Source organism: Kogia breviceps, chromosome 4 (genome assembly GCF_026419965.1).
Source record: "Kogia breviceps isolate mKogBre1 chromosome 4, mKogBre1 haplotype 1, whole genome shotgun sequence".
Classification (NCBI taxonomy): Eukaryota; Metazoa; Chordata; class Mammalia; order Artiodactyla; family Physeteridae; genus Kogia; species Kogia breviceps.
The window spans coordinates 178,875,561-178,897,296 of NC_081313.1; the positions used below are offsets into that span (position 1 = coordinate 178,875,561).

At 51.9% G+C, this 21,736-nt stretch overlaps 2 protein-coding genes across 6 annotated transcripts in view; one reads left to right on the forward strand and one right to left on the reverse strand.

Annotated features, from left to right (window-relative positions):
* The window catches only part of UHRF1 (ubiquitin like with PHD and ring finger domains 1), a 31,001-nt gene extending 26,325 nt beyond the window's left edge, over positions 1–4,676 (reverse strand). Inside the window, exons 1-2 of one of the 5 annotated variants that reach the window (XM_067033460.1) lie at positions 4,533–4,676; positions 3,058–3,224 (exon numbers count right to left, since the gene is read on the reverse strand). In XM_067033460.1, the coding sequence (XP_066889561.1) occupies positions 3,058–3,210 (153 nt within the window). In that variant the 5' untranslated portion in view covers positions 3,211–3,224; positions 4,533–4,676. Of the gene's footprint in view, positions 1–364; positions 481–3,057; positions 3,225–3,514; positions 3,576–3,872; positions 3,981–4,532 lie in introns of those variants that run through there. The other 4 variants (XM_067033459.1, XM_067033457.1, XM_067033458.1 and 1 more) reach the window with 4 other exon arrangements.
* A 3,384-nt stretch (positions 4,677–8,060) lies between these two features.
* Positions 8,061–21,376, forward strand: ARRDC5 (arrestin domain containing 5). Its single transcript, XM_059062078.2, has 3 exons — positions 8,061–8,313; positions 9,765–9,973; positions 20,849–21,376. The coding sequence occupies exons 1-3, from the start codon at positions 8,061–8,063 to the stop codon at positions 21,374–21,376; spliced, it is 990 nt and encodes a 329-aa protein (XP_058918061.1).
* The last annotated feature ends 360 nt before the right edge of the window (positions 21,377–21,736 follow it).

Genomic DNA, 21,736 nt, shown 5'->3' on the forward strand with positions numbered 1-21,736 from the left:
ATTTATGACTGGGGGGGGGCGGGGAGGGCTCCTGGCATCAAGTGGGTTAGACCAGGGAGGCTGCTCCACACCCCACAGCGCCCAGGATGGCCCCCCACGGAGGATGATCTGGCCCTGATGTCAGCAGTGCCCAGGGGAAGGTCCTGCACCAAATGATTTATCGTTCCTTCACCGTGAACCAGGCGCGGAGCTCAAACACCGGCCCCCTCCCCGCACGCCCCTGCATCCGTGACCTCACTGAATTCTCACCGCGCACATGTGGCGGGTCCGCAATTAGCCCCACCTGACGGGAAAGCACGGAGACTGTCCTGGCCAGAGACACTTGGCCAGGGCACTTGGGGAGGATTAAGCTCAACCGTTGTACCTGACTGCGTGAAAGGCACCACAAACGACAGCTACTGCTATTCTTGCCGGCAGCCAAAGAGAAAAGAGGCGCCAGATGCCTCTCGCCTTCGCCCAGGCTGGGCCAGCCGCCTGGCGTCCCTTCCCCCATTCGGCTCCCTGCATTTCCGCCAATCAAGTGACATAACCGCCAACCTATTCAGGGCCACGAAACCCTCCCATATCCTGAAGAAAGACTCAACTCTTGTTCTGCTTTATTGGCTCCCTCGACCTCACTGCAGACCTTGGACTGAGATGCCGTTTCTTTATAAAGGAAAAACAAAAGAAAGGAAAGGGTCTTGAACACTCTCTAGAACATTCCGTAAGAACAACAGCTCTCTTGCACCCGCTGGAAATTGCACTGCTTCCTATCGTGATGAGCCCAGTCTGTTTGTAGACGTGACTTGCTTCAAGGTGCTACTGCTGTGTGCCTCTGCTCCCCACCCTCCTGGCACTGTCCACACCTCCTGTGAGGCTGGGCCACTTCCTGGTAGCGCAACCTTGGGGAAATTGCATCACGGCTGAGGCCTGGCCTCCTTACCCGGAAGACAGAACCGGCTACGCACTGGCCCGCCGAGCGGGCTGAACGCTGGGTGAGCGCAGGGAAGGGGGTGAGCATCAGTAAGAGGTCCCGTGGGAACGTGGAACCTTCTGAGAACTTCGAAAGCTGCGCTGCAAGAAAGGCAGGGTTCAGAGCTGTCTCTCAGTGCCGATATCCTGATGATTAGAGGCACGATGCTTATCATCACACTTTTTAACTCACACAGACGTTACGAAGGCTTTCAGAAGCTTTCGTGTGGATCACCTATTATGTTCCCGATGCAGGGAGATAGGGGTTTGGTTACGTGGGTGTAGACATTTGTCAAAACGCCAAAAAGTCCGCTTAAGACGTGTCTCTCACTATATGCAAGTTACATCTAAAGGAACAAGGACCACAAACAAACATTGTACTCTAGTTAAGGACAGGCAATGCTGAAGGGTTTAGGGGGTGATGTGAACCAGCGCCTGGAACTTTCTCTGCAATGCATCCCCCAAAATAAGATGGACTGGTGGACAGATAAGAGGCAAGGGAGACAGCTGCAGTGATAAAGCAAACGTGGGAAATGTCAGTGCTAAAAGCCACGGGTAGGTGTTTAGGTGTTCATGGCTCTTTCAACTCTTCTGCACGTCTTTGAATGTAAAGATTAAAATGCACGGTGCCCAGCCCACAGCAGGCACCCAGAAATATTCACTGCCTTGAACTTAAGAGGACTCGATCCAACCGCCTTTGGACGATGCCACGAACTGTTCAGCCGGTGCCCGCAGGCGGTCTTCAGAAACTCGGTGGAAGGACCTTCTGCTGAACACAAAGACTGAGAGGCAAATCGAAATCAGTTTGGATGCTGCCAAAATGAGCCCCCGCTGGAGGAGAGGGGAGAGAAACAGCATCCCATCCCAGGGGAGCTCCACTCGCGGCCCTGCCTTTTCTCCACCGGCGCCACGCACGTGACCCGCAGTCAAATCCCCGAGTTCACCGGCTCGGCTTTCCCTCCCTAGGCGGAGCGCATTCACTCAGATGCTTAAGACATTCAAGTCCTCGTATCTCACACAGGAAGGAGGCTAAAGGTCTCGGAGGGCACCTCGAGCCCAAGAAATTAATCATCAGGTCTCATTTCCAGGAGGCAGGCAGGATCCTCCCAGCCCCCAAAAATTCCTGGCCAGGCGGGGAGCATTTATTCTTCAATCTAGACACCAGATGGCGGCAGCACCCAGTTCAAAACGCGACAACAACAAAGTCAGAGCCCGACTGAACACTTTTAATCCCATGCGCTGTCTATGCCGACCGAGGTCCCTACAGGCCACCCAACTCCAGGGTGGCCCCAGCAGATGAGAACAACACTTTCTGTCAGACCATCTCCCACTCATGGAAATCCCACTCACAGCCTGGCCTGCCGTCCCCCCTGCCCACGAACCAACAAGAATGGACACCCTCAGGGGCGCCACTAGAGAAAATGTCCCCAAAGTGGGCAGCCCACAAACCAAGGGTGGCCATTTTCAATTGCTACAGGGGCTGGGGGTGGGGTGGGGGAATCTCGAAGAAAGGGAACCTAGGAGCAGGGCCAGCTGAGCCCGCGAAAAGCACAAACCCCTGATCAGGGGCGGCCCCGCTGCCGCCAGAGAGGAGGCCCAGAAGTGGCGGAAATTCCTGATTAGCAAGCGCCATCTCCAACTCTGAATAAGCTGATCCAAATTTCTAGAAAACCCTGTGGGGGTCGGAAGCTAAATAGGTGCAGACCGTGGGCCCTAAGCGTGTGTGTTTCAAAGAAAAACATGGTCCCTTCCGTCCTAACGTCTGAGTATTGATTCTAGGCTCTTCCTAGAAATTCATCAGCCCTCCATCGGCCACCTCCAACTTATTTTTTCCAGAAATTATTTTGAGGGGAGGGTCAAAAAAAAAAAGGCGGGGGGGGGGGGTTGGGAGTTTAAAAGCCCCCAGACGCAACAGATTCGAGTGCCTGATGTGGCAGTCTAGGAGTCGAGAGCCTTTGTTCCTCGCTCAGACATTGGAGGTTTCTGTGGAGAAGCGGACCGGACAAGGGGGGAAGAGTGTGTGTGCGGTGCCTGGATTGAGGCAAGAACAAAGGTGCTGGGCGGGCAGGCGGGCAAGCCGGCGGGCAGCCTGCAGGGCGGGTTTACCTGCTTGCCCCGGTAGAAAAGCCTCTGCAGGCCTGGCTCCACATGGAACAGCTCCTGGATCTTCTTCCTCAGCTCTTCCACTTTAGTCAGCCTGGACAAGGAGTCCACAGTGTGGGCCACCTTCCCATCCATGGTGCGAACCTGGATCCACATGGTGCCTGCTGGTGCTAGGAGGACAAGAGAGCAGGACCCCTCGGTCAGTTCTGCCGTCACCACCACCACCGGACTGTGCCACACTCGGGTCATCCTTGCTATTACTGTCCCGACTGTGGACACCAGGCAACTCCTGGAACGCCCTCCCAGCCCCGTAATACCCCTAGACTGCCACGGCTGGCCCAGGGCCTGGCTGAGTGAATTAAGGAGTTAATGCATTAATGAATAGCAACGGTGGAGGACTGAGGAGGGAGGGGAAATTAGCGGAGAGGAAAAAGCATCCTGGACTACTCAGTCAACCCACCCTGCCTTTCACAGAGGGAAAAAAAAAAACCACCAGCGTCCAGAGGAAGAAGGGGGACACAGCCAAACGGTCAGGGGCCAAGTTTGTTCATTCATCCATTCATTCATTCCCTGGATGAATACTGACGCAAGAGGAACCCAAAAGTCCGGCTCGGGTTGGAACTTCAGAAGTCCCAGGGAACTCAGCTAAGTGTGACCGAAGGGGAAGAAGCCCACCAGAGACCCAAGAGCTCCGGACCCCCGGTGCTCGCGGCCCCCCGCCGCCGCCCCCGCGCGCGTGCGCGACGCACCCGCCCCGCGGTGGCCATGGCAACCGGCCGCCCCGTCCCGCTCGCCCCCGCGCGCGCAGCGCCACTCACCTCGGCCCCACGGCTGTCCCGAGCTCCAGCCTGCGTTTCCCGGACCCCGACGCACGGCCCCGGAGCCCCTCTTGTTCTCCCGCCCGCCCGCGCGGGCCAAGCCGGCGAGCCCACGCCCACTCCCACCGCCAGGACCTGCCGAGGGGCCCGCGCGCCAAGTCCCGCCCCCTTCACTTGAGCCGCCTCGATCATTGGCTCCGCCGCAGCCGGCCGCCCCGCCCTGCTCGCTCCCCATTGGCCCAGACGCGCCCGGGGAACTAAGGGCGCGCGAAATCGGGCTCGGGCGCGACAATTGAATCGCGGGGCACCCCGCGCGCAGGCGCGGAGCCTGACATCCTCCCCCGCGGCTCGCCGGGCCCTCCCCCACCCAGCCGGCGCGACCCCCGCGGGGCGCCAGGGATGTCCCGCTCGCCCCTGCCCGAGCCCGGGCTGCCAGGGGCGACTCCTAAGGGCCGGCAGGGCTGGGGGCAGAGCCCGAGACCGAGTGTAGGGCAGCCCTGGCACGGGGGACGCGTGCGCCCGTGCTGGCCGAGAGTCCCGGAAAGTTTTGCAAAGTCAAGGCCCCGGGTGCGCCGAGTCCTGCCCGCCGCCCCCCCCGCCCACCCGCGCCCTGGACCGGGCTGGCACCCCAATCCGCCTGACTGCTCAAGATTCACTCGCCTGATTGTGCGCCGGCCCTTCTGAGGATGGCAAAGGAACCGCGTGTGTGGCTGGGACCCCGCGCGGGCGTGCGTGCGATCCCGAGCCCCCGGACGGCCACCACTGCCCGCTGCGCTGCCAGCTGCTCTGATTTTTTTCCCGCGAAAACTTGGCGTTTGGGAGTTGCGGGGCCACAGGAGGCCGCGCCGGGGGCGGGCGCCTGTCTGGTGATTGGCCGCCGCAGTGGCGGGAAGCGAGAAAGCGGGTGGGGGGCGCCCCCGCCTCTGTCCACCGCCCCCCTCCGCCCAGCGGGCCACGGCCCCGCCCAGCCCTGCGCGCTCTGCTGGGCACGCCCAGCGTGTAATGGGGTCGGGTGGCGGGACCTGAGTCCCCCCCCACCGTGGGTGCCCTTCAGGAGCCCTAGGGATCCCCCCGGGGGCAGAGGCCCCCAGCGTAGAGACCCCCGACCTCCTAAGTCCGTTGCTTCAGCCCCTCTCCCCAGGCATGCACTGACCAGTAGGGCAGGAAGGTGGGAATCCATGCCTAAATTCTGCCGGAGAATTTGGGGGGACCCCCCCCAGGAGACCGCCTGCACCCGATGACGGGCCTCATCGCCCCAGCCTGATTTCCTAGCGTCAGGGCTCGCCAGCGCTCCCCACCCTACCCACCCGCAGGGCTTGTTTGCTGGTTTTTCCCGCCTCGTTTTCCCGCCTTCTCCGGGCTGTCCAGGCGGGCAGAGCTGCCCTCCCCCCTCCGCCCTGCCTGCTCTGCTCTGGCCAGTCTTGGCGGGCATACAGTGACCCATGCTAGACACCTACATAGTGGCTGAACGGGGTGCTCAGAGCTGGTAGCGCAAGAGTGGGCAAGGTCGACCCTGTTGGTGGTCTCCTGGGACGTTACATTCTTATCTGGGGAGACCAAGAAATGAATAAATAAAGCAAATCATTTCAGATACCGCACATGCAATGAAGACAGGACAAGAGCTGGAGAGTGACCAGCGGCCGTATGGGGGGTGGGGAGAGAGAGTACTCTGGTTAAGGTGGAGAGGTGGGCCTCTCTGAGCAGATGACATTTGAGCTGAGCTCTGAGATGAGAAACCAAGGACAGATGGGTCAAGGCGGAAAGAGCAAACTCAGAGGCCGGAAAAGGCTTAGCGATGGACGGAGAGCAGGGCAGACACAGCAAAGGGGAGGGCAGGCGGGAGCTGAGGAGGTCAGAGGGGTGTCTGTAAGACCTCGCAGGCCACCAGGAGGACTTTGGTCTTTCTCCTGAGAGCAGTGGGTAGCATGGGAGGGCTGTGAGCAGAAAAGCGATGAGCTCCAATTTATGTTTTTACAAGATTTCTCTCGCCACGTGTAGAGTTCCTTCTGTCTTGGCGCTGGTACTTCTGCTTTTGTTTCCCCTGGCGGTAGACAGATTAATGGCCCCCCAAAGATGTCCACATCTTAATCCCTGGAGCCTGTGAATATAGAACCTTCCATGGCAAAGGGGACTTTGCAGAGGGCATTAAATTAAAGATCGTCAGATGAGGAGATTAACCTAGGTTATCTGGGCTGGCCCAATGTCATCACAAGGGTCCTAATAAATGACAAAGAAGGGCAGGAGGGAGGGTCGAGTCAGACACATAACGATGGAAAGAGAGGATGGAGTGATGAAACCAAAAGGCAAGGACTGTGAGAAGCCTCTAGAAGCTGGAAAAGGCAAGGGACAGATCCCCTCCTAGAACCCTAGAATGTAATCCTGCCAACACCTTGATTTTAGCTCCATGTCAGACTTCCGACCTCCAGAACTGTAAGAGAATTAATTTGTGTGGTTTTAAAGCACGGAATTTGTGGACATTTGTTATAGCAGCCAGAGGAAACTAATACACGAAGTCCAGGTGCTCCTGTTAATTTTCTCCACCTTCAGGACTTCCTCAGTGCAACTGATTGCATTTCTGGACGCTCAGCCATCAGCCATGTGGAGACCACGTCACAGGTGTGAACAGGTAGGCAGGCCTCCCAGAGCTTGTGAGGCAGATGAAATCTTCCACATTGACAACACCTGCCCCAGGGACCCAGCCTGCTCCTGGCGAGAGCACAGCATCCATTTGTGCCTGCTGTTGCTGAAACTCAACGTGGCCGAAAGAAGAAATAGACCGTATATTCTTCACGTACATTTGGTGCAGGGCACAGCCCAGGCTCCTTGGATGTCTGAGGTTAACTGACACAGAAAGAGGTGTCTGGCTTTCCCTGAAGGAAAGACCTGGAATGGTGGGGATGCAGGGCCCCATTTCTCTAGTCATTTCAAGAAAGTCAGAGGGGTTGCTTGGGTTAATTTACAACCATGAGCAAGAGACTATGCTAAGCATCTTCCAAAGAAGCTTAGTAACCAGTTAGGAAGACAAGACATCGATGTCCGCAAAAGACATCACATCCCATAAAGCAAGATACGACAAAGAGTAAATGAGGCCTACCGGAGCCTGGAGAACAGGTACTTTGTAGAGCCTCTTCTGCTTCAGACCCTCCCGCTTAGGCACCGGCCCACGCATGAATTGGGCACCACGAATAACTTCTAGGGGGCCAAGGGCCCCAGTTTACCTTTTGCAGAACAATATGCTCTCGACAGTCATTAAGTCATTCAACAAACTTTAATTGTCCTCCCTTGCTTGAACCAGGCTCTGGGTTCGGCAAAGTCCTGCCCTAGAGGGACTTCCCAACCAATGGAGGAGACGCTGGCATAAAGACAAGTGTCAGCTGTGCAGAGAGAGAGACTGCTTCGTGTTGGTATCCATGTTCACATGGAGCCCACTGTGCTCTGATCATCTTCAAGACACAGCAGATTCCATGTCCTGGCCATGGCTATCATTTTCCTTCTGACACACACTGATATAAATATAGAGCTCTTAAGGTGGAAACGATTGGGAATTCCCTGGCAGTCCAGTGGTTAAGACTCAGATTTCACTGCTGAGGGCACGGGTTCAATCCCTGGTCTGGGAGCTAAGATCCCACAAGCTTCATGGTGTGGCCAAAACAAACAAACGAACAAAAGGTGAAAACCATTATCTGCCTGCGTAGGACCCAGCATCCATCTGTGAACCCTGAGAAGGGGGTGCACACACCCACATTTGGGGGCCATCAGATGGGGCAGAAAATACCCCTGGGCTCATGCCCTGTGCCTCTCCATCTGTAAATAGAGTTCATGATCCCTGTCTCACCACGGGGCCTGGAAGAATTCTTCCCACCCAGGCCCCTAGACCTCTGGCAGGATGACAGTTGTTCCCTAGTCGGCAGCAATGTTGGGATCTTGTGGTTTTCTTGTTCGTTTGTTTGTTATTTACTAGGAAAAAAGAGGTCAGGCTACCATTTCACCAACCAGTGAGGACTTTGGGATTCCCAAGCGGCCGCCCACTCCCAGCAGCCTTGCCTCTCATCCTGGCCATTGGGAATCCCTTCCCGGAACCCTGGCTGGATGATGTCACAGACGGATGACATCACTGCGGCCAAGGAACCGGGGATCTCAGTGACACGGGGGAGGGGGGAGGATGTTTCTGCGTCACCCCAACCCCCTATGTCTGTGGTGAAGTCCATTGAATTAGTGCTGCCCAAGGATGCGGTCTACCTGGCCGGCTCCAGCATAAGAGGGCAGGTGGTTCTAACTCTGAACAGCACCCTGGTGGACCCCATCGTGAAGGTGGAGCTCGTGGGAAGAGGTTACGTGGAGTGGAATGAAGAAATTGGCGCATCCCGCGATTATAGCCGAGATGTTATTTGCAGCAACAAGGCTGACTATGTGCACAAGACAAAGACATTCCCAGTGGAGGGTAAGGACAAGGCCGGCCGCCACCCTTAGCCAGAATAGGAACCGGGGTCTGGAAGGTAAACACATCTGTTAGTCAATCAACAAACCCCCGGGGATATCAGAAATGGGCAGAGGTTCCCGTGGTCACGGGGAAAGAGATAGGAGGGAGAAGGCTAGGAAAGCTCTCCGTGGGAAGGAATGACTAGTCTCCAACTCTGCCAGGTTCAAATCTAAAGTCTGGACAGATATCAGGAAGACTGAGCTGCCAGGAAACTAACTATATGTCCTTTCCAAACTGTGTCCATGGGGGTGTTTCCAGGTAGTCCACAATCAAGCAGAACACTTGGCCAATGCTTGGCTGCACAAAGTTCAATTGTAGATTTTTTTTTTTTAATTTTAGATATGGTAGCTTGGGAAGGTCTCTCCAAAGAGGTGACTTACCAAGCTCAGATCTAGTGATGGGAGGAGGGGAACCTGACCAGATATCCAAGAGAGGAACAGCAACCTGCTGGGCCTTCATACTCAGCAATTAGGCCGCCTCTCTGGGTCCCAGTTAACCCACCTGGAAAATGGGAATAGGAAAAAGTTCTGCCTCCTAAGACTGTCTTGAGTACTTAATGATTTAATGGCATGTCGAGGGGAGGGCTCAGAATAGCGGGGGGGGGGGGTATACAGTAAGTGCTTGTTAGGTGTTCGTTTTTTCAACCAAAACACTCCCCCGCCCCTCACCACCCACATTATCAGCTATCACCCTTCTCCATTTCCAAGGGAAGCATCCTTTCCCCTCAGAAGCATCAGCCCCAAGCCTGCGATGGGTTCACTCATTTACTTCACAAACGTGTATTAAGCACCTACTGTGCACAACAACCATGCCAGATGCTGGGGATACAACAGCGAAGAAAACAGACAGGGTCCCTGGCCTCGCTGGGGTTGCCATCAGGCAGGGAAAACACTCTAATAAGAGGGTTTTGGAGAAGTGCAAAAAAAATAAAACAGGGAGGTCACAGAGATGGGGGGGGAGTGTGAGTCCCTCCCAGGTCTTCCGTCACCACTCAATCAACAAATATTAAGCACCTACTGTATGCTGTGCACTGAAGGCCAAGCCCTGCCAGGGCAGGGAGATTTGCCTGCCTTGGGACCCAAGATGTGTTTGTTGAATGCATATGTGATCGAATCCTGCAGCCGGACCTCCAGTTTCCCAGGCCCAGAGCAGGGGTGAGCAAGTCCCGGTCGGTGGTTTTGGGTGACCACCCCAGTCGCATCACCTACCCAGGGCATCGGTCTCCAGCCCAGCTGAGACCTAATATTTATGGGCCTAGGCTTTTTCGATCCCTAAAAATCACAGAGCTAGGCCTAGCTCAGGGATAAACAGGCCAGGTCCAGAACAAGCCCCCTGCCAAAACAATAAAGAAAGAAAAGAGGGAAGAAAAGATTCTAGAACCTTCTGATGGCATCGGTGTGTTTTGCTTTCAGATAATTGGTTAAGTGCAGGCAGCCGCACCTTTGACTTCCATTTCAACTTACCTCCCAGGCTCCCTTCTACCTTTACCAGCAAAATTGGCCACGTCTTTTACTTCGTGCAGGCCTCCTGCATGGGTCGGGAGCATATTCTAGCCAAGAAGAGAAGGTACTTGTTGGTTCAAGGGACTTCTTCGGATTTCCACGCAGAAAACACATTGCAGGTAGTGATGTAGGAGGAGCAGGGGTAGGGCATGTCCTTAAAGCTCCCCGGAGGCACGGGGAGGTGGGCAGCCAGGAGACAGGGGAGGCCGTGACCCGGAAGAAGGGAAGGTGTTGGCCGCTCCTCCAGCCCAGTGATTTCGCAAACGGGGAATCAGAAACCAGGGCAGGAACTAAACCAGCGGCTCTCAACTGGGGTGATTCTGCCCCTGCGGGGGACACTGGGAGATGTCTGGGAACATTTTTGGTTGTTTCAACTGGGGAGGGGGGATGAGTGGGATATAGAGAGAGTGGGCCAGGGATGATGCTCCAGACCCCGCAGTGCCCCCCACAGAGAATGATATGGGCCCTGAATGTCCTTGACATTCAAGAATCAACAGTGAGCCGAGGGCTTCCCTGGTGGCGCAGTGGTTGAGAATCCGCCTGCCGATGCAGGGGACACGGGTTCGTGCCCCGGTCCGGGAAGATCCCACATGCCGCGGAGCGGCTGGGCCCGTGAGCCATGGCCGCTGAGCCTGCGCATCCGGAGCCTGTGCTCCGCAACGGGAGAGGCCACAGCAGTGAGAGGCCCGCGTACCACAATTAAAAAAAAAAAAAAAAAAGTGAGCCGAGGGGCTTCCCTGGTGGTGCAGTGGTTAAGAATCCGCCTGCCAATGCAGGGGACACAGGTTCGAGCCCTGTTCCGGGAAGATCCCACATGCCGCAGAGCAGCTAAGTCCATGCGCCACAACTACCAAGCCCACGAGCCACAACTGCTAGCCCGCATGCCACAACTACTGAAGCCCTTGCGCCTAGAGCCCATGGTCTGCAACAAAGAGAAGCCACTGCAATGAAAAACCCATGCACCAGGACGAAGAGTAGCCCCCGCTCGCCCCAACTAGAGAAAGCCCGCGTGCAGCAACGAAGACCAAACGCAGCCAAAAATAAGTAAATAAATAAATATATATATTATATTTAAAAAAGAGTGAGCAGAGGCCCCGCTGTGACCCCTGACTGAGGGTCCTGGGCATTCGGTGACTCTCCAGGAACTGATAATGGAGGTGGTACCCCCCACCAAGAAGCACGGAAAGGGGATGCCCTCCATTCAGGGGGAAGGAAGGGACTGTGGCATCAGTCAGCTGAGCGGAGGAAGTTTTTGGACAGCTTGTGGAGGGCAGGTGCAGAGGTGGAAGTAAGGGAGGATGGATTTACATTGGCCAAAGTCACTTCAACTCCCTGGGGACCCATTTGTCATCAGAGTGTTGTGGCTGAGAGGGCTGGCATTTTAGCTTTCAAGGTCCAAGTTAAAAACCCCAGCATCTCCACCTACCTGCTGTGTGACCCTCTGCAAGTGATGTGGCCTCTCTGTGCCTGCATTTCCTCATGTGTCAAATGGGCACAGAGATGGCGCCTGTCTCCTAGATCTCAGAAGAGCGGTGAGTGGACTTCATGCAAGTTCTGGACCTCGCACAGTGGCTGGCAGTGGTGGTAGGAGAGAGCCCCAGAATGTTTAGGCCCCATAAATCTTGTCACTGCTGCTGCTGCCACAGGTAGCCTTTGTTTTTGGCTGCACCGCATGGCATGTGGGATCTTAATTCCCTGACCAGGGATCACACGTGCGCCTCCTGCATTGGAAGCATGGAGTCGTGGATCAGATGAAGCAGACCTGAGCTCAAGGCCCGCTTGGCCACCTGCTCCCTGTGAGAACCTGAGCGGGCTCTGGCCCTGCTCTGGCTCTTCTCTCAAGTGTTAATCGAGGGTGCAGGGGGCACAAGGCAGGAATTGGGGCAAAATGCTGGTATGGGACCAGACCTAGCTTGAGATCTCTGCCACCAGGTCCTTCACTAGCCGATGGCCTTGGGCAATTAACAGCACCTCCCAGACCCTCAATTGTCCTGATCTGTACAATGGGACTACTACTACCAAAAACAATCTTTCCTCGATTGTGGGGATCACGAAGCATCCAGCACGATGTGTACACGTAGGGGATGCCTGGTAAGTGGGAAGAGCTCAAATCGTTATTATAACAGCGAAGAGAGTTATTACAGATACGTTTTCTTATTTATTTATTTATTTATTTATGGCTACATTGGGTCTTCATTGCTGCGCACGGGCTTTCTCTAGTTGCGGCGAGCGGGGGGCTACTCTTCAGTGAGGTGCGCGGGCTTCTCATTGCGGTGGCTTCTCTTGTTGCGGAGCACGGGCTCTAGGCGCGCGGGCTTCAGGAGTGTGGCGTGCAGGCACCGTAGCTGCGGCTCGCGGGCTCTAGAGCACGGGCTCTTGAGCGCAGGCTCAGTAGTTGTGGCCCACGGGCTTAGTTGCTCCATGGCATGTGGCATCTTCCCAGACCAGGGCTCAGACCCGTGCCCCGTGCATTGGCAGGCGGATTCTTAACCACTGCGCCACCAGGGGAGTCCCTGCAGATATGTTTTGAGAGTACAAAAACATGGTGTTTTCTTCAGCTAGTCAGTACTGTTTTAATCAGACTGTAGGGGGCAGGGTGAGGGCAGGAGCTGGTGGACCAGGTCAGGAGCTACTGCTCTGGTCCAAGTAGACACGGAGTCTTGACTCCTACAATCTGTCCTTCTCATAGCAGCTGAAAGGATTCAGGTGATCAACCTGCTCGGCCTTCCAGGGCTCTCACCTCTCACGGGGTAAAAGCTCAAGGCTTCCCTGCGGCCCCCAAGGCCCTGCACCGCCTGCCCCATCCCCTCCCTGCCCTCCCCTCCTCCCTCTCTCCCCCTCGCTCACTCTGCTCCAGACACACAGGCCTCCTCGCTGTTCCTCCAACACGCCAGGCATTGTGCTGCCCCAGGGCCTTTGCACAGGCTGTGCCCTCTGCCTGGAACCCTGTGATAGGATCTTCCTATCCCTCCCCCTCATCCTTCAGATCTTTGCTCAGAAGCCAGGTCTTCAATCACCGGCATTGCTGATGCCCCAATGAACCACCACAACCCCCACAGAAGGCAATATCCATATTAAAATGAACACCCACTTTGCCCCATCCATTTCCCTTCTAGAAAATTCTCCCATCACTATCCTTTCATGTGTGTGACATGACCTCTCACTGCACTGTTTGTGGTGGCCAGAAACTGGCAACAGCTTAAATGTTTGTTGCTAAGGCAATTCAAGTAGCAGTACGCAAAGGTCAACTCTACAGGTACAGCAGAGAGAAAGAGAGAGAGAGACCAAGACACAGAGACAGAGAATGAGGCAGCTCTCTGTCTCAGCACCTCCAAGTTACTGGGTTGAATGAATAAAGCAAAGTTCAGAACAGCGTGTCTAGCCTGCACCGTTGGTGGTAAAAACAAAAAATGCACAGAACTTCCTTGCAGGTGTAACAAACAGACGACTCTTTCCAGAGACCAGAGAAACCAGCAACAGACACTGCCTCCTGGGAGGGAGCAAGGAAGGGGCAAAACTTTTCCCCTTCCAATTTTTTTTTTTTTTTTTTTTGCGGTACGCGGGCCTCTCACTGTTTTGGCCTCTCCCATTGCGGAGCACAGGCTCCGGACGCGCAGGCCCAGCGGCCATGGCTCACGGGCCCAGCCCCTCCGCGGCACGTGGGATCCTCCCGGACCGGGGCACGAACCCGCGTCCCCTGCATCGGCAGGCGGACTCTCAACCACTGCGCCACCAGGGAAGCCCCCACTTTTTTTTTTACCATCTTTATTGATATACAACTCACATACCTTATAATTCACCCCTTTAAAATGTCCAAATCAGGACTTCGCTGGCAGTCCGGTGGTTAATGTTCCATGCTTCCAACGCAAGGGGCGTGGGTTTGATCCCTCGTGGGGGAAGTACAATCCCATGTGCTAAGCGGTGCGGCCAAATAAAAAATAAATAAACAAATAAAAATGTCCAAGTCGATGGCTTTCAGTGCATGCACACAGCTGTACAGCCCTCACCACCGTCAGTTTTAGAACACTTTTATTATCCCCCAGAGAAGTCTTGCATCCCTTAGCTGTCACCCCCAAACCTCTCTGTCCCCTCCCCCAGCCACCACTAAATCCATTCTCTGTCTCTGTGGATTTGCCTGGTCTGGACGTCCCTCCCTTCACCTTTTGATGGACCCTGGATTGTTTCCCCATCTTGGCTATTAGGAACCATGCTGCTACGAACGTACGTGTGCAAGTTTTTACATGGACACAAGTTTTCATTTCTCTTGGGTACACACCTAGGAGTAGAACTGGGAAAGATGGTAACTCTACGTTCTACCTTTTGAGGAGCGGCCAGACTCTTTTCCACAGCGGCCACCCCATTTTACATTCCCACCAGCCATGCACGAGGGTTCCAGTTTTTCCACATTCACTCCTCTCTGTGTACCTTTAGAATTTTGAAAGACGTGACCCACTGTCTCTTCCAACGAGCAGTACCATTGGGTAGAGGACATGTCTCCAAGACCTTTCCTAACCGAGAAATCTGAAAGAGTTGACATCCTGACTCCCCTTACCTCACCCCCTTGCCTAACCTCATAGCTTATCCCTATCAGAAATGTACCATTAGGGCTTCCCTGGTGGCTCAGTGGTTAAGAATCCACCTGCCAATGTAGGACACCTGGGTTCAAACCCTGGTCCGGGAAGATCCCACATGCCGCGGAGCAACTAAGCCCGTGCGCCACAACTACTCAGCCTGTGCTCTAGAGCCCATGAGCCACAACTGTGAAGCCCACGTGCCTAGAGCCGGTGCTCCGCAACAAGAGAAGCCACCGCCATGAGAAGCCCGCGCACCGCAACAAAGAGTAGCCCCCGCTTGCCGCAACTAGAGAAATCCCGTGCGCAGCAGCAGAGACCCAACGCAGACAAAAATAAATAAATAAATAAATAAATAAACAACAACAAAAGAAATGCACCATTAAACATTTTTTTTTAAAAAAAGGAATATACCATTTATATGTCCATCTCCAGACCAGAGCAGGGACTAGACTGGTCTTTACTGCTATGGGTTTTCCTTGAACTTCGCACCAAGTTGATACAAACGAATACTGATTGAATGAATGAATCCCCCCAAAGTTTCATATATGCCAAAGGAATATGGGGTCCCAAAAAACTCCTGGGTACGGAAAATCAATGTTGAGTTTGTGCCCTAATATGCTTGGAAATCAGAGCCCTGTGGCCACCCCCACCTGGCCTGGCGCGGGGGTCTCTCTGATGGGCTACCCCCGATACCTCTCGGCACCTCCTCCAGGATCAGGACAGAACTGCTGGCTTGGTCTTGAGTTAGGGCAGTGAGTCCTTTCATGCCTGCAGGGTCCTAACGCATGCAATGAATTTTCGAATAAGACTGGAGGGGTTTAGAATGAAATGGGCTGCAATTAGCCTTCCAAGAGGAGGGAAAGAGTGGGAAGGCTGAAGATAGGCAGGGGCCAGAGGCAGAGGGTAGGAGGTGAGGCTGAACGGGTCGGGGGAGGAGGGGGGAGTCAGCCTGAGGTCTCCAAGAGGAAAGGCATTGGACCTAGAGCAGTGTTTTTCAAACCTGGGGTCATGACCCGCTAGTGGGGTGCAAATTCCATGTAGCAGGTTGCAAAGCATATTTCTACAAAATGAAAGGATAGGCAGGACCAAAATAGAAAAATATCAAAAAATATCAATTTTGTGGGTTGCAAACGTTGTTGTTCTTAATATAAAATAGGAAAACAGAACCGAGAATAAAATAAGTAGAATAGAAAATATCAGAAAAAGTCCACTTGGTGGGTTGCCATTAATTTTTTTTAATGAAAACATAGAATAGAATATGTCAGAAAATAGAAATTTGGTGGCTTGCAACAGACTTTGTTTTTATAAAATCAATGTGTAGGACTGAATAGAATAGTATCGAATAAGTAAAAGGGGATAGAATTTACCAGAAAAAATACATTCGGTGGGTTACAACATTTTCATTTTATTTATTTTACTTTACTTTTTTGGTTGTTGTGTCTTCGTTTCCGTGCGAGGGCTTTCTCTAGTTGTGGCAGGCGGGGGCCACTCTTCATCGCTGTGCGCGGGCCTCTCACTGTCGCGGCCTCTCTTGTTGCGGAGCACAGGCTCCAGACGCGCAGGCTCAGTAGTTGTGGCTCACGGGCCTAGTTGCTCCCCGGCATGTGGGATCTTCCCAGACCAGGGCTCGAGCCCGTGTCCCCTGCATTAGCGGGCAGATTCTCAACCACTGCGCCACCAGGTAAGCCCCCAACATTTTTGTTTTATATAAAACAAAATGATAGAACAGAATGGCGTAAGTAGACTAGAAATAACAGAAAAATCAATTCAGAGGGTCCAATCAACAGTTTTTAAAACAATAGATTAAGTAGAATAGAATAGGATAGAAGAGGAATTCTCAGCAGGCATGTAGCAAGGATAAGCATTATTTCATGAAACTTTTTTTTCTTTCATAGATTTAGATGTCGATGGATATATAGATGTGTTTTTCACCACAATATTAAAATCTACGCTTTAACTATGAGTTGTGGTTTTTTAAAAAAGAATAATATGTAACAAATACTCTGTGGCCTGCAGAGTCTAAAAGATTTATCTCAGGCTCTTTACAGAAAAAAAAATCATCAACCTTATGTCCTAGACCAACTTTTTCTTTTAAATTGTAGTATAGTTGATTTACAATATTATATTAGTTTCTGGTGTATAACAGTGATTCAATAGTTTTATAGACTATACTCCATTTAAAGTTATTACAAAATAATGGCTATATTTCCCTGTGCTGTATAATATATCCTTGTTCATCATTATATAGTAGCTTGTGTCTCTCCCTCTTTTTTTTTTTAATTGGAGTATAGTTGCTTTACAATGTTGTGTTAGTGTCTGCGGTATAGCAAAGTGAATCAGCGACATGAATACATGTGTCCCCTCTTCCTTGGATATCCGTCCCATTTAGGTCACCACAGAGCACTGAGTAGAGTTCCCTGTGCTATACAGTAGGTTCTCATTAGTTATCTATCTTATACCTAGTAGTATACATATGTCACCCCTAATCTCCCAATCCTTCCCACCCTCCCCTTCTCCCATTGGTATCCATATGTCTGTTCTCTATGTCTGTGTCTCCATTCCTGCTCTGCAAGTAAGTTCATCTATACCATTTTTCTAGACTCCACATATATGCGTCAATATATGATATTTGTTTTTCTCCTACTGACTTACTTCACTCTGTATGACAGTCTCTAGGTCCATCCATGTCTCTGCAAATGGTGAAGTTTCATTCCTTTCTATGACTGAGTAATAGTCCATTGTATATATGTACTACATCTTCTTTATCCATTCCTCTGTTGATGGACATTTAGGTTGTTTCCATGACCTGGCTATTGTAAATAGTGCTGCAATGAACATTTGGGTGCATGTGTCTTTTTGAATTTTCTCCAGGTATATGCCCAGGAGTGGGATTGCTGGGTCATATGGTAGTTCTATTTTTGGTTTTTTAAGGAACCTCCACACTGTTCTCCATAGTGACTGTATCGATTTGCATTCCCACCAACAGTGTAAGAATGTTCCCTTTTCTCCACACCCTCTCTAGCATTTATTGTTTGTAGACTTTTTAATGATGGCCATTCTGACTGGTGTGAGGTGATACCTCATTGTAGTTTTGATTTGCATTTCTCTCATGATTAACGATGTTGAGCATCCTTTCATGTGTTTGTTGGCCATCTGCATATCTTCTTTGGAGAAATGTCTATTTAGGTCTTCTGCCCATTTCTTGATTGGGTCGTTTGTTTTTTTGATATTGAGCTGCATGAGCTGTTTGTATACTTTGGAGATTAATCCCTTGTGAGTCGCTTTGTTTGCAAATATTTTCTCCCATTCTGTGGGTTGTCTTTTTGTTTTGTTTATGGTTTCCTTTGCTGCGCAAAAGCTTTTGAGTTTCATCAGGTCCCATTTGTTTATTTTTGTTTTTATTTCATTACACTAGGAGGTGGGTCACAAAAGATCTTGCTGCGATTTATGTCAAAGAGTGTTCTTCCTATGTTTTCTTCTAAGAGTTTTATAGTGTCTGGCCTTACATTTAGGTCTTTAATCCATTTTGAGTTTATTTTCGTGTATGGTGTTGGGGAGTGTTCTAATTTCATTCTTTTACATGTAGCTGTCCAGTTTTCCCAGCACCACTTATGGAAGAGGCTGTCTCTCCTCCATTGTATATTGTTTTTTTAAAAAAACTAATTAATTAATTTATTTATTAGCTGCGTTGGGTCTTTGTTGCTACGCGCGGGCTTTCTCTAGTTGCGGTGAGCGGGCTTCTCATTGCGGTGGCTTCTCTTGTAGAGGAGCACACGCTCTGGGTGTGCGGGCTTCAGTAGTTGTGGCTCATGGGCTCTAGAGCGCAGGCCCAGTAGTTGAGGTGCACGGGCTTAGCTGCTCCGCAGCATGTGGGATCTTCCCGGACCAGAGCTTGAACCCGTGTCCCCTGCATTGGCAGGTGGATTCTTAACAACTGTGCCACCAAGGAAGCCCAACCACTAGTTTTTAAGATTCCATATAGAAGTGATAATATAGAGTGTCTGTCTTTCTCTTCCTGACTTATTTCACTAAGTGTGATACCCTCTAGGTTCATCCACATTGTTGCAAATAGCAGAATTTCATTCTTTTTATGGCTGACTAGTACTCCATTCCATTCCATATATATGACACATCCTCTTTATCCATTCCTCTGTTGACGGACGCTTAAGTTGCTTCCATAGCTTGGCAATTGCAAATAAGGCTGCTATGAACCTTGGGATGCATATATCTTTTCAAATTCGTGTTTTTGCTTTCTTCGGATATATACCCAGGAGTGAGATTGCTGGATCATACGGCAACTTTACTTTTAGTTTTTTGAGGAAGCTCCATACTGTTCTCCGCAGCGGCTGCACCAATTTACATTCCCACCAACAGTGTACGAGGGTTCCCTTTTCTCCACATCCTGGCCAACATTTGTCGTTTGTATAATTTTTGATGATACCCATTCTGACAGGTGTGAGGTGCTATCTCATTGTGGTTTTGATTTGCATTTCTCTGATGATTAGCCACGTTGAGGCTTGTTTCATGTGCCTATTGGCCATCTGTCCATCTTCTTTGGTAGAGCAACTCTTTCTTGTATGTAAGCCCGAGAAGTGTCTTCAGATGCTCCTTCCAGCTCTTTTATGATATCAAACACACATGGAAACAATATAAATGTCTATCCTTCCCTAGCGGTCCAGTGGTTAGGACTCCACGCTTCCACTTCAGTGGGAGAGGGTTCAATCCCTGGTCAGGGAACTAGGATCCTGCAAGCTGCACAGCACGGCAAAAAAATAAATAACTAAAAATAAAAACAATATATATACATAAAATATACATATTATATATATATATATAAATGTCTATCATGGAGGGGGAAGGGTAAATTAACTATTTTGCAGCACATTCCATTGCCATCGTGGAAACAAATGAATCAGCATGACAGGCACCGACACGAATGCCTTTCAAACACAGAATGTTAAGCTAGAAAAGCAGGTTGCTGGAAAAGATATGAGGCTCGATTTATTTAAAGCATTCAAATACGTCAAACAATACTGTGTACTTCTACCACAAATAAATAAATGTATTCCTAAACAATACAAACATTTGCATGAGCATGACAAATGCCCCCCCCCACACACACACACACACACGCACGCACGCTTGTAAAAGTATCAAGTTCCTCTGGAAGAAGATACAGGAAGTCAGCAGAAGTGGAGAGCAAATCACTGTAAGCGCACCCCACGCCACATCAAATCTTTTATTTTATTTTATTTCATTTATATATTTATTTTTTGGTCACATGGCTTGCAGGATCTTAGTTCCCTGACCAGGGATCAAACCTGGGCCCTGGCAGTGACACAAGCACAAAGTCCTAGCCCCTGGACGGCCAGAGAATTCCCTTGAATCTTTTTTTTTTTTTGCGGTATGCGGGCCTCTCACTGTTGTGGCCTCTCCCGTTGCGGAGCACAGGCTCCGGACGCACAGGCTCAGCGGCCATGGCTCATGGGCTTAGTTGCTCCGCGGCATGTGGGATCTTCCCGGACCGGGGCATGAACCCGTGTCTCCTGCATCGGCAGGCGGATTCTCAACCACTGCGCCACCAGGGAAGCCCTCCCTTGAATCTTTTACAGTAGTACCCACAAATAAAAAGCCAAATGTTGCCCAAGCCACACATTAAACATGAGGTATATGTGACTTTATTTGCAATCCAGCAGCTAACCAATTGATATAAAGGCTGCTTTTTGAAGCGTTTATTTAAACATGTTACATAATTTCAACTCTACAGTTTCCATGATTCAGAGCCCATAATATTTTCTCCTTAAGTCTGAACTACTTGGGTAAGCCCTAGGTCTGGGCTTAGACCATAAGACATTACCTGTCTTCCAGAAAGCTAAGACTCAGAGAAGTCAAGGTACTGGTTCAAGGTCACACAGCAAGTGAGTTATGGAGCTGGGGATAAAGCCAGGGTTTTGTGAATTTCTTAGGTCTATTTTACAGACAAGGAAATTGACAATCAAAGTGGTTTTTTTGGTTGTTTTCTTTTTTTTGCGGTACGCAGGCCTCTCACCGTTGTGGCCTCTCCCATCGTGGAGCACAGGCTCTGGACGCGCAGGCTCAGCGGCCACGGCTCACGGGCCCAGCCGCTCAGTGGCATGTGGGATCTTCCCGGACCGGGGCACGAACCCGCGTCCCCTGCATCGGCAGACAGACTCTCAACCACTGCGCCACCAGGGAAGCCCCAAGGGTTTTGATTAAATGGCAAAGCTGGGAGTGACTTTGGGCTGCAAGATCCCCAAGACTCCAGATTCCATCCCAGTGTCTCCTACTAGGAAAGTCCCAAAGGCTCAAGGCTTTGGTGGACCGTTAGGTGAGCAAGTGGATCTTGTGGCCGCAACGCCTCACAATTGTCCATTCTCCCCGCCCCCAACTCCCTTCTAGAATCCTCTGTTCGTGGAGGCTGAGAAAAAGATCTCCTACAATTGCTGCAGCCAGGGCACCGTCTGCCTGCAGATCCAGATGGAGAAGAACACCTTCACGCCAGGGGAGAGGGTCATTTTCACCACGGAAATCAACAACCAGACCGGCAAGTGCATCAAGACGGTCATCTTCGCCCTCTACGCCCACGTGCGGTGCGAGGGCTTCACAGCCAACGCAGAGCGACGCTCGAGGGTGGACAGCATCGAGCTGCTGCGGCAGGAGGCCCACACCCGAATCACACCCTTCAACACCACCAAGATCGTCAGCACTTTCCACCTCCCGCCCGTGCTGTCCGTGAGCGGCGGCACACAGGACAGCGAGATCATGAGCACCCACTACGTGCTGGTCGGCACCGCCCACCTGCCCTGGTCCCTGACCAGCGTCAAGGTCGAGGTGCCTGTCGTTATCACCAGAGCCCCCGTGGACTCAGACGGCCGCGGGCGGCTAGACGGGAGCCCTGTGACCGTGAGCCTGGATCATCAGAATTAAATGCCCAAACGTCTGAATACTTAAAGTTTTATCAGGCTCTAAGGCAGGGCCTTCCTTTGCCTTGTGCAGATGGCCTTCACACGAGTCCAGGCTGGGGCGGCATGTAGCCTGCAACTTGCCAAGCTCCAGCCGTGCGGTCGTCCATGTCTCCCGGCCCAAGAAAGAGCACTCAGTACCGGTAGAGGACAAAGCCTTCCAGACTGACAGAGCCTTCCAGGACCGCACCCCGCTTAGCACCCCAGACCCGTCTGCTTGCTGGCTCTCACAGTGCCAAGACCAGGGATCCCCAACTGGGAGCGACTCTGCCCTCCAGGGGACACTGGCAAAGCCTGGTTCTCTTGGTTATCCCAGTTGAGGGGA